Raw genomic sequence first — 12,580 nt, 5'->3', positions numbered from 1 at the left:
TTGTTAAGTGTTATGTTTCCATTTCCAATTAAAGCATTTGTTAAGTCTTACCTAGTTTAAATGTACGTCCGTATCGTATACACCTCAAACACTCAGATTTTTGTTTAGTGTTGACGTTAATTTCACGGGAATTTACGTATGTTGACGCAAATTTACCTACATTGACGCAGATTGTTATGGTTTGACGTAAAATGACGCGATACTACCTTCAAAAAAAGTTTCCCTATTCTAAAAATGGAAGAGCCAAGCTTACGTCACTGTTTTGCAAAGCCTGGCTGCTTTGCAAAGCGTGGCTGACTTACGTCTCGCTGCCGGTCTGCAGCAGGATCTCTATCGTTCGGTTGACCGATGGCGACGCTGGTGGTTGTTCGCGCCAGCATTCAATTTTTTTCATGGACGAAGGAAGGGGTAGAGGGGAGGGAGGACTCAGTGATTTTGGAAACGACGAACTGATTGCGGTGTTTATTTTCACTAACGCTGTTGTTTGACAGCAAACAGTAAGTTGTTTAGATATAGGGGCCTAGTATGATATGTATTTTGTGTACACCTCTGCCGACGATGGCTTACTAAGCTAGGCCTAGCATTGGCCCACAGGGCCGAGCTAGGGCAGGCTGGGGCTAGCTAGGCCTAAGCCCTAGGCGAATTATGCCCGAAGCGGCCGCTAGCTACAAATGTGTGTATGTGTATGGAACGCCGATGACGCATTCACAATGCAGTATAGTATAATATTGTTAAATGTTTGATTTGGCATTGCCTAGAGTAGATCTAGGGCCTAGTAGGCCTAGGCCAAGTCAGTTTGGCATAGGGCCTAGCCTAGGCCAAGTAGGTTTGGCATAGCCATAGTCAGTTGAGAATTTGGCCTACCCTACAGTAACAATTATTATTAGAGGCAGGCCTGTCAACATAGTCATGGTTGATTCGGAAGATATAAACCATTGAAAGTGTTCAACAAGCTTATTCACATCTTCTTTATTACTATATCGTACAGAAAGTTTTCTTTCATGAATTTTGTGTATAGATCTGGAACTGACACTTTCAAGCCTTTCATATCAGCCATGCACACCTGACCCTAGACTGGTTCCAGTCCCTAAACTTTGTCTTAATCAATGAAAATGCTTAAAATAAATCAATTTTGGCACCAATGGCTTTCCATATTACTTATTTGCATGGTGTTTCATAGTATATTTTTCTTGGCCTAGGGACTGGGAAAATAGTGAGGATGTCTAGTGCAGACACCATGATATTGTGGTGTGTGACATGTTTTAATAAAATGCTTTTGATTGGCTAATTATGCTGCACCTGTCCAGCTGATGATAAGGTCAAGAATCTAGGACAACTTGTGCACCGTGACGAGTGCTAGGCTTCGTAATCATAATTTGTTAAACTAAGCTCATGCTTTCTTGCAGACATCGATTGGAAATACATTAGTTTGCTTAAACAACAGTGTGGTTTTTAACATTAAATATATACGCATTGTGTCATGTAATTTTATAAATCTTACACATGCTCTAATAGGCAATCTACCAAGGTTCAGTTGCAGGCTACATACGAACAAGTGAATATCATCATATCTACCATATTATCTAATAGTTTTTGGGATTTAAACAATAAATAAATATATATATTTTTTGTTTAATAAATTTTGCTATTGTTCTGGTCATTACGAGAAGCTAAGTAATAAATTATTATTTTGAGAAAGATTTATTATTATGTTGGCCAACAAGGACTACAGTAATTATTTTCTAAAATAAAAAAAAAAAGTGTAAAATTCATTTTGTCATTTTTGTGGGTGATAACTTTTGACATACTATAACTCAAAATACAGTGTCTGAAATTTGTATACAGTAGATGTTTTATTATATATGTTTTTGAGAAAGTATCAGACAAGAAGGTTAATAGCTTATTATTTTTCTTATATATTTAATAAAAAATTAAATTTAGCTATAAAAGTTTGGCACTAAAATCAGCACGGCAACAGCTCATTCCATGTGAGCCTGGGGATGAGGATAGCAGGGTAGCAAAGTATATTATTATTTTGATCCGATCACCACGTCGTACCCTGTCCAACAGGGACAACCCCCTCCCTTTCTGGTGCCACCATTAGCTTCACCCCCAAATCCCACCATGTTCTCCCAGACCCCATCAGCTGAAGTTTTTCATAGATACATGAGCCAATTTTTTTTAATACTCAATTATTTGTATCAAAAAGCCGGTCAATTCTAAGCTGTTTGCGGTAGAATTTAACAAAATTTGGGAGGTGTCCAGAAATGGCATTCGGGAGACTGGGAGATTGCATTTAGAAGACTTTTCAAGACAATTGAGAATGAAACTGCAGCCCAACCGGTTCTGCCTCCCCCCCCCCCCACTCTGTGAATAAGAGACAGCTCTTTGTCCTTTATTTAAACAGATTTTTAATTTTTGTGCTAGCAGATAAAATGATGAACAAATCTTCAAAATATTAATTACTTACTCTATTAAAAACATTTTTTTTAAATACACACCTTATCAACAAATCTTTGGAAGCTTTTTTCTCAGACCCACTTGGATATATCCAGTAAATTAAAATTTATATTCATACATTACAAGGAATTCTTACTGAGAAAACATTTTGTAAAAGAATTTTAAGATCCAAAACCCAATTTTTAATTCTACCAGTCACTGAAAAACAAAAATGAAAGAATGCTGACCAGAACATCATTATGCTATATACAGTACCTATGGTCCATGGTTATAAAACTATAATTTGGCCTACAGTTTAAGGTTAAGCCAGCTCCACCAACTGATAACCAATGCCTAATAAATACTGTCTTTGTCATTTTACTAGCATATCTAGGGGAGTGTGCACACTCAACCTAAAAAGAAATTGTGCTTCCCAGTCGCCCCACCCCAATTGAAAATGTTTGAAGCAAAAAAATTATGCTCAAGTAGATAACAATTGCCTCAAATATACCACGAATAACAACATTACCAATATTGAAAAAAAGATTGCTTATTAAAATCATTTGGGACAGCTGATACTTGCCAATATTCACTTCTGTATTCTTGGTAGAGAAATTTCTCTGAGGTGTTACTCAAAAGTTTGTAAAGCGCCAGTTAGGGAGGATGAATTTGTAAACAAGGTGCACACACATCAATCAATGAAGTTATTTTTGCTTCACAAACATTTGATGTTTTATTAGGGCGTTTAGGTATTTGACAACTTAACAAACCAAACCTAGGAGGGCAACCATATAAAGTTTGAAAGGATTTATGAGAGTTATGCACATGTTTAGACGAATATTACTTTGTTATTATTTCTTAATTTATATTGTATAAAATCTCACCAGAGTACAAAAACTTGGGAGGAATGCATAGTAACTGTATGCGTGTAACTAATAATGTTTAAGTGAGCCCTCTATTTTTTGTTTTGGTTGAAGTACCATACTGAATAATAAATTCAATAGAAAGCAGTTTCATTGTAGGTTTTATTGGCTGTTTAAACCCATACTACACAAACATTTTCATAGAGTGGGACACTACTAAGTTCAGTGTCTACAACAAGGTGTACAGTTAGAGTAACTTTATCTTCAATGTTGTACCTATAGGTTTAACTAAATTGAGTTTTAAACAGAACAAAATGGGAGATAGGCTCATCAACGAAGGGTTAAAATATGCATTTTTGGTAAGTAGGAGTTTCTTTAAAAATTAAATAATAAAAGTATAGTTTAGTATACTTTACCTGCTATAACTCAAATTGGTCTTGGAGTCGGTGTGCCCCCAATAATAAGCACAAGAATATTTTACTGCTTAAATATTCATGAATTTAACTCATGAATTTAAAAGGTAATACCTTGGTGTAGTCCTATGGGCCAAAAGTTGAAGAAATTTTTAAATTGTATTTGTCTGGAAATGGCATTCTCAGACTTTAGATTAGGGCCTACTATAAAGATTTGCTTATAGTAGCTAATGTTCACATCATTCCACAGTGACAAGGGCTTTAATAAATGAACCATCTTTGGGGTAACCTACTCTTTCAAAAGATGCAATGGGTTGCCATACCACTCGACTCTCCCAAAGCCTAAATTTACACAAAAGGTTTTACACCAAATGTTTTTAAGAGTATGTTTTTTACAAAAGGTTTTACACAAAAGGTTTTAGATGAGTAACTGTATACTAGTGTACTCATAGTGTAGTACGGTGTTCAGACTTGCCTTTTGTGCAATTAGTCGGCTTATCTGCTAGTAGGCCTATTGTAAATGATGGGTTTGACACTATGTCTAATGTGGTCATTAATAAAAAAGTGGTCATTAAAAAAAAATTTAAAAAATAATGTTTCTAAAACAAGGTAACAAATCAAATTATTTCTAAGAAATTTGAGTTTATTCAAGTCAAAAATGTTTTAGATGAGTATACTAGTGTAAAGTCTAGACTTGCCTGCTGTGCAATTAGCCTGCATATCTGCTGGTATTGTAAATGATGGGTTTGACCATTCTATTTTCTCTATGGTTTGACACTATGTCTAATGTGGTCATTAAAAAAATAATGTTCCTAAAAGAAGGTAATAAATCAAATTATTTCTAAGAAATTTGAGTTTATTCTATTATTTAATGGTCATCAAAATAAAAATACATTATTTTGCCTTCAGCTACAACTATGATTGAAACTTTCTGGATCTGCAGTCAAGCATTTAACCACAAAGTACAATTCTCAATTCTCACTTATTGTTAATCTATAATAAATTAGTCAGGTGTATGTTCCAGGTATCATGAAAAAGTTTGTCAGATTGCAAACTTTAAAAAAAGGGTTGATATTTCAGAAACATAATTATTTTAAAATGAATATTTTCTCCAGAGTCCTAATAATAGCTTCAAGCATAAAAACCATAGTAAATTAAACAATATTAATAAAGTATAATTTTATTTTTTGAAAAGTCCTATTGGATCTTTATCGTGGTATTGTGCATGTAGGTGTGCCCCCCCCCACCCCATGGAAGCAAATTATTGGGTGAAAATATTAAAAATGTCAATTAAGTGTTCATTCAGATTGGGATTTCTTTCTGCATGTTCTGGGATTTGGTTTTGCATTCTAAATTTTCACACCCCACCCCCAAGCCAAAACCAGTGTACACCCCTGGGTATAGGATTAATTCATTCATTTCCCAGGGTTCTGAGTTAATGTCCTGATATTCTCTGACTAAAAAGCTCTGAAAATTGTGGTGTTAATGAAATTGAGGATGGGTGTTGTGCAGCGTGTAAGGCGTTGTACTTTCAATCAGAAAATCGGGGGTTAAAGACCAATGTCCATCACACTGCTTGTGTTCTTGGGCAATTTATCAGTGGCGGCTCGAGGATAAATTTTCTGGGGGTGCTGAACTGTCTGACGGGGGGAATTGGGCTTGTAGGCCCGAGCTGGGGGAAGGGTTTGAGAGGGTGTTCCCTCTCCCAAATGAGATTTTTTTGAAGAATACTGTAGGAACCTCTGGGTGGCCAGAAATAACGCTCTGATTGTGACAGACATGTGTTGGCTTGGCGATGGGGGGGGGGGGCTTAAGCCTCTGCTGCCCCCTCGCTGGCGCCGCCACTGGGCAAGATTAGTAGTGCTAATTACATTCGTAACTATTGTACTGTAGGAATACTCCTGAGCGAGTGTAGTGGGGTTACACTTTGTGTATGATTGATCCTGTATCCAGTGACCAGGGAAAAAAGCACTGAGATTTTGATATAAAAGAGCACTATATACAGGGCCGGATCCAGAGAATATTTTACCTTATTTTTTTTTTCATGTGGGAGTAGCCAAACTACCATCCCCATCTCTAATACCAAAGATGCTTGCAACCTTACATGATTATTGGACCTTCAAAGTGATTCAAGCTATAAACTATAATATGATTTAGAACCACTAATGTACTATAATGTACTCTATACCGATAGTTACTTTTTTTATACTTTCATACACCCTTTGAAATTAATGGCAGTGAATATAAGGATTTTGTGAAGTTGATAAAAAAAGCGTAAATTGTTTTGCTCTGCTTACCATATGATATTTGTTGCTTTAAAGTGTAAATGTATTGTTTTCTTGATTTTTAGGGGTTTTTCCTGGTTTTACTAATAATAGTGTAATACTTTGTATCGGCAAGAAAGGCACAATAGAAATAACTGAAGACAAATATATTAAGTGCAGTAAGCCATGTCTTTATATGTGGAATTAATGTTTTGTGACCATGGTTCAGTAGCATTTTTTTTATTATGTCTGTTTACACGTTGACTGCCAGACTTTTTTTCAAGGTTCTTCCCTTTGTGCCAAAAGAAGTTTACATGTGCAAACATACTTTTTTGACATTTTATCTAGTCATGATGCATCTAATAAATTGGTATACTCGTCGGTGGCACTATGATAGCACCTTGACTATGCCAAGTGCTAGTTATCTCGTCCGCTTTTTGCATGGGTTAGTTTATGCTCAAAGTTTCCCCCACTTGTGCTGCTCGAGTGTACTGCCGACAACATAACACAACAAACATACATACGTCATTTTTACGTTATTGTGTAGGTATATATTTCCCGAACTACCAACCGTTGATATTGTGGTTCTACAATGTATAGCAAAGATGTCATAAATGCTAGCATGTTATCCCGATTTTGATGAATATACTCGTCTCTGGCGCCCTTAGCAACACTGTGTGAGCGCGTATACTCGTCACTGGCAGCCAACTTGTTAAAATAATCTGTTGCTTTTCAGTGCCACTGCAATGTAATAAAAGATGCCAAATCCAACTTTTGTATCAATCAATTTAAATACCCATCAATTTAAATACCATTTTGATGGGTTTAAAGGGCTAATAGCCTAAAGTTTGTTCTGTGTAGCCACCTTTTCTTATGGCTTGATGTGGACGGTTCGGCTTCTTTTCCGATGGACAGGTAACGATGGGTTTAAAGGGCTATATATATATATGTGGCAAAGACAAGCCAAACCAGTCACTCGTTGCAAAAATCGATTTTGAGTTATTAATACAGTGTTAGAGAGTAAAATAATAGCTATAAAATGGTAAAAAAATCATACAAATCGGACATTTCCTTATGAAGTTACAAGCGTTTAATCACACAGCTGTTTAAAGAACAATATATGAGAAATCAGCCTTCAAAGTTTATGATTTCAGGCATTTCTCATGCAGAAACTATCTTTAAATCCTTAAAAAGTGTTGTTTTAACATTGAAAATGGGGAAAATAACAGCATAAAATGATGTATAGATATATAAAGGTTAGTTTTAAAGTGCAATAAAATAGATTTTTAAAAATTTGACATTCCAGCATGTTTTGGACATTTTCTCGATTTGCGACGAGTGGCTGGTTTGGCTTGTCTTTGCCACATATGTATATAAATATATATGTATATGTTTATATATATATATAAGGTTGACAGTTTATTAGTTAATTACTTCTCAGTTACTAATTGCGTGCCTATTATTATAGGATTTATCTTGTCTAATTTCTTACAGTTTTTATTTGAATTGCTCTGTATTTCTCAGTCATACATGTAGCGCTGAGGAAGGACACAGGTGTGTCCGAAAAATGACTATTATATGGGTAGTGTGATTTCTTTGTGTTATCATTAGTTACTATTTTAAATATGTACAGGAAGCAAATATCATCATTGATACAATTACAATTTTCTTTTCAAGCTTTCAAAAAAGTTGATGATGCAGTATTATTATAAGTATTAATTCACAAATCATGTTTTTTTTTTTAAATTCTAGATCTTCATTGATAATGACTTCTCATTTGATACATGGATGCAAATCTGAACATCAACAAAATTAATTTTTTGACTCAGTTTGTTTTCAGATCAATTTAAAGCACAGTGTTACCTCCTTAAAGGTCTGTTGTCACCACGTTTATACAAGACATTAGGTTTTCTCCACACGACGTTAACCTTAACTTAAACGTTCTTACATAACATGGAACTCAAAAGCTCCTCCCCTTGTAAACAAATAGAAATACGCTTCCGTAAGTTCGTAAATAAAGTACGTCGAGCATATAAAATCCTGAAATTAACGTACTCCGCAACGCAAGATTAAATTATGACGTCATCCGTTAACGTTAATGCTAACATCGTGAGGCAGTAAAATACCTAATGTCTACCATTCAGACTTTAGCAGGAGTCCCAAGTCATTTCCAGTAGATCTGTTTTGTTATACCAATCGACACTGACTTCCGTGAGACCATTTTGAATAAAGCGGTAATTACGTTAGTAAGAACCCGGTTGCAGGAGTGGGAGACCCTCCTGACTTCTATGAGACTCGCACGTCTTGTGGAAGACTTTGGACCCCTGCTTTAGTGGTACGAACATTTTAAAATAAGTAGTGCCCTCAGATGACACGAAATTTGTGGAACTCAACTATTACCTTGTCTCAGTTTCATACTACTGTATAATGAATGCATACAACAGGAGCATTTCTACTGTAGTTTATTTCCTTATTTTTATTATATTTATTTGCATGTGTGTGTGTGTCAGTGTGTGTTCTATGTGTTTTTATATGTACAGTATTATACTTTTTACATATTTTATATATAAATACTGTTTTTTTATTATTCAGGACACCTTGTTCTAGGTTTTTTTGTTGTCCTTTTTATGATATATTGTTTTTATTCATGTATATTTTAACTGTTGTATGATGAATAAATAGATTTGAATTTGAACATCTTTTAAATAGTTGATTTCTTGATTGCCTGTTTTTATCAAGTACTGCATCTTTTCAATTACCAATTGTCACTCATGATTCAGTAAATAATATCTTTACTTCATGTTTCATGTTTGCACATTAAGTTAACATTGTTTCAGTTCCATCCTCCTACATATGTTTCCTCCTCATACACTTGTAAAGCTTGTGATTTTATTTGAAGTGTTTGATTCTTTTATGACCACCAAAAAATCATTAAATTAATATTATTTCCTCTTTTTTCTAGTTGTGTAGTGATAGTGAATTTTTTAGTGGAAGTGTTTAGACTGAAGCTGCAATCGCAGTGACTTTTTCTAGTAAAACTAACCAAGGCACTGGTTAATTTTGCTATAGTTGAGCGCGAAGAGCCCATGGAATTTCCTACCTCTCATGAAATCTTACCAAGACAAAGCGGTTATTTACCGAGTCGAAAAGTCTAATGCAAACATGCGTCTCAGTTAAACTTTCCGCATCATTCCAGCCTTATTGATTGATTTTCATAGCTCGGTTAGTTTTAGCATCTCCTGCAGTAAACTAAACGACTGAAAGTTCTTGACAGCGGTAGATTTACCCATTGGAATGTTACCCACAGTCTCGGTAAAGTCTTCCCAGTTCAATGCGATTGCAGTATTCATATAATGTTTAACAGGTTTGAATGAGACGTTAAGCCGTTGGCCCTGTGTGCAGTATGCACTTGAGCGTGTTAGGCCTGGTTACCTTAAAGTCGCTACACTGTCGCTACTGTCGTGTGTTCAGTGCAATGGTTGTACTGCGTAGCAGTCTCTGACGCAACCGGGAAGACTCTCCGAATCAACTGACCAATCAGCATCACCAAAAGCTGTCGGTGATAGTGTGTAGCGATTGTATGGAAACCAAGCTTTAAAGAATGCATCTTCGGAAAAGACTAGGGGTATTCCCGTTGTCCAGTCAGCATCTGAAGGCCCCACTGGAAATTAGTCTTTTTCGGACTTTTGCGGGTTTACATCAAAATAAATCCAATCCAATACTAAGCCTATCTGTATAGTATCTTTTTTTTATATTCCAATTTTGTCTATGTATGGAGGAAATAAATCTATTTTGTATTTTTTGCATTGGACAATAGGTTTGAATTTGAATCTTGAATACCAAGTATTAAGTAACTGAATATTATTAACCATCCTTCTTCATGGTTTAAAAAAATTTATTGTAATTTTGATTTTTTTTTTTTCAGCTTCTATGGTTTGCAGGGAATATTGCTTACTTTCTGAGAGTATTTTTTTTGTATGAAAATTCGGCTAAGTACCATTACATCAGGTTGTTGATAGGGGTAGGTACAATCTCATCATAATGGTTGTGAACATCATCATTATGGACATGATCAGGATCATCTATGTCATCATCAATATCACATACATCATTAATGTAACCTTCATCATCAACAATATTATCTTCATCATCATTATTGATATCCTCGTCGTTGTTTCCGCTGTCGCATTCACTGTCATCGTTGTATCATGAGCATCATCATCATTGTCATCAGTACCATCGTTATTGTTATCATCATCGTCATCATCATCAGTACCGTCACCGGTTTTGTTTTGCATAATTTTGGATTTTATTTGCAGCCTGGTGTGTCTGTTGCCAAGGCATGTGGTGCGTGCTTAAACCTAAACAGTATGCTCATCTTACTACCAGTTTGCCGAAATCTCATCTCTTTTTTTCGAGGTTCTGTTGAAACCAATAAATATGTAAGTATTTGTATTTTTTTTTTTTTAAGCTTCATTTAGTTGTACACTGTATCAACATATCAGTTTACATTGAAACCTCTATCCACATTCCATTATGCACAAATTCTATTCATTTGAAATGCATAGATAGAAAGGGCAAATGCTAAAACTCCAAATTTTAATAAGAAGTTGAATAGTAAAGTGAAAAGCCTTGATTTTTTTTTTTATTTGGATGTGTTTCATATTTTATAATAATACACTTTGCCAATATCTTGGTTTTAATTCAATTTTACATTTGCATTGTTAAAATAATTTTATGACTGAAACTATAGTAGACCAAAATCAAATAAATACCCATTATTGATGTCAAGATTGCAATTTGTAAATATTGTCCATACAGTATTGATGTATTGTGGCACTTCAATTTTAAAGGCTAAGAAAAATATAACGTCCTGCTTTTTTATTGCAACTTAACATTGTAGGGGATCACTGCCCCTATTTTCTAATGTATGGTAATGTCTGTACCAGCAAATGTGCCTGATGCAGTGGAGGTGGGAACTAGGCTTCCTCAATTGCCCAATTCTACAAACAATTGAAATTTAATTTACAATTTGTTAAAGGTAAATATTTTAAAATTAATACAGCTCATTCAAAATTACCAGTACTTTTACCATTACTAATATTATTGAATGAATTACAGAAAAACATCAATTATACTTTTTTATCATATAAAATAGAATAGAATTGAAATACGTCTAAGAATTTCAAAAATGAAAACTGAAAAGGATTGACTTTTGCATTGTTATTACTCAAACATTTCTTTAAGCTATTTACTTGGAGAATAAATTTAAGTTGTAAAGGTGAAAATACACAAATGTTTGCATCTTGTTCAAAAATCCTAACTCTATGGACATTCTAAACCTGATTGCAGTGTTGCAGACGAAGTGTGCGTCGCCTGTTGGACAAGAACTTGTCGTTTCACAAAAGATTAGCGTACATGATCGTTATACTTTCCATAACTCACTGTATAGCGCATTTTTTCAACTTTCAATATCTGTACGATGCTCAAGTTGGTAGTGCCGAGGGCTCGTTGGAACGTTATTTGAGTGATCTTGACGACGACGGTAGTGATACATGGATTAATCCGGTCAGACCACCTCCAATTGTAAGTATTGATTACAATACGAATGAATATTTTTTGGTAATGTACCATTTATACACTGAGGATTTTCATACGCTATTGTATTTTTAGCCCACTCTCTGAGAGAGAGGGCTTAGTTTTGAAGTCATTTGTTTTTTTATCTCTTATCCGATCTTGCAATAATATGGAAGATAAGGCGTGGGGAATTTAAAGTATGAAGAGTTTTTACGAAAAATCATATTTCTTAACACTACGGTGGATTTCCTATGAAAGCGTGTTCGTCATTGATCAGATTGCAAATCGCCTGATTCCACATTGTGTTTATCAACCAATCACGGCCTGGAATGGTAAGCTTTGCGGCTAATAAATGCGTCTGCACGAGTCTAGTTGGCAGAGAAGAATGATCCGTTTTGTGGTGCTTGCAATGGTGGGTGGTCTCTCCCCTGAGAGATATACAATGTACACTACTGTAATGCAGGCTGGCCTAGAGCTAGAGGAAGACGAACTAGGCCTATAGGCTGGCTGGGAAGTACGTGTGTGTAATAGATCAGATAACAGGAAATGTAGGCTACAAGTTGCTTTTATGTGTATTAAACCACATAATATTCAAATTAGTTAGTAGCGATGAGTGTATGTGTGCAGCACATTTCGTGTCAATGTACTGTAATGCAGGCTGGCCTGACGATCGAAGACGAATAGGCTGGCTGGGTACGTACGTGTGTGTAGGCATAGGCCTTAGTCTGGATCAGATACTACAGGAAATAAATGTAGGCTACAAGTTGCTTTTATGTGTATTAAACCACACATTCAAATCAGTCAGTAACGATGAGTGTACAGCACATTTCGTGTTGCCGCACTGTGGTGTGGTTGATGACGAGGACGTTGCCGTTAGATACATGATAGCAAGGTCCCACATGGAATTTTTGTTCTATTGAGATGGTAGCTTTTCAGCATTGCTCTAGGATGATTTTCCTTTACATATGATTTTTTTAGCTTTTCGTACTCTACACTTAGCTATCCGTAGCCAACCACATAGGCC

At 35.4% G+C, this 12,580-nt stretch overlaps 1 protein-coding gene across 2 annotated transcripts in view; it reads left to right on the top strand.

Annotated features, from left to right (window-relative positions):
• Positions 1–341: 341 nt before the first annotated feature.
• LOC117105256 (cytochrome b-245 heavy chain-like) overlaps positions 342–12,580 on the top strand; it is a 39,613-nt gene continuing 27,374 nt past the window's right edge. Inside the window, exons 1-4 of one of the 2 annotated variants that reach the window (XM_033246346.1) lie at positions 342–497; positions 9,905–10,000; positions 10,299–10,421; positions 11,332–11,565. In XM_033246346.1, the coding sequence (XP_033102237.1) occupies positions 10,350–10,421; positions 11,332–11,565 (306 nt within the window). In that variant the 5' untranslated portion in view covers positions 342–497; positions 9,905–10,000; positions 10,299–10,349. Of the gene's footprint in view, positions 498–3,480; positions 3,662–9,904; positions 10,001–10,298; positions 10,422–11,331; positions 11,566–12,580 lie in introns of those variants that run through there. The other variant, XM_033246345.1, reaches the window with a different exon arrangement.

The sequence above is a fragment of the Anneissia japonica genome, unplaced genomic scaffold (genome assembly GCF_011630105.1).
Source record: "Anneissia japonica isolate Jap-2015-1 unplaced genomic scaffold, ASM1163010v1 scaffold287726_len2788222_cov184, whole genome shotgun sequence".
Classification (NCBI taxonomy): Eukaryota; Metazoa; Echinodermata; class Crinoidea; order Comatulida; family Comatulidae; genus Anneissia; species Anneissia japonica.
Note: the sequence above shows the minus strand (reverse complement) of the source record. Positions and strands in the feature narration are given on the sequence as shown.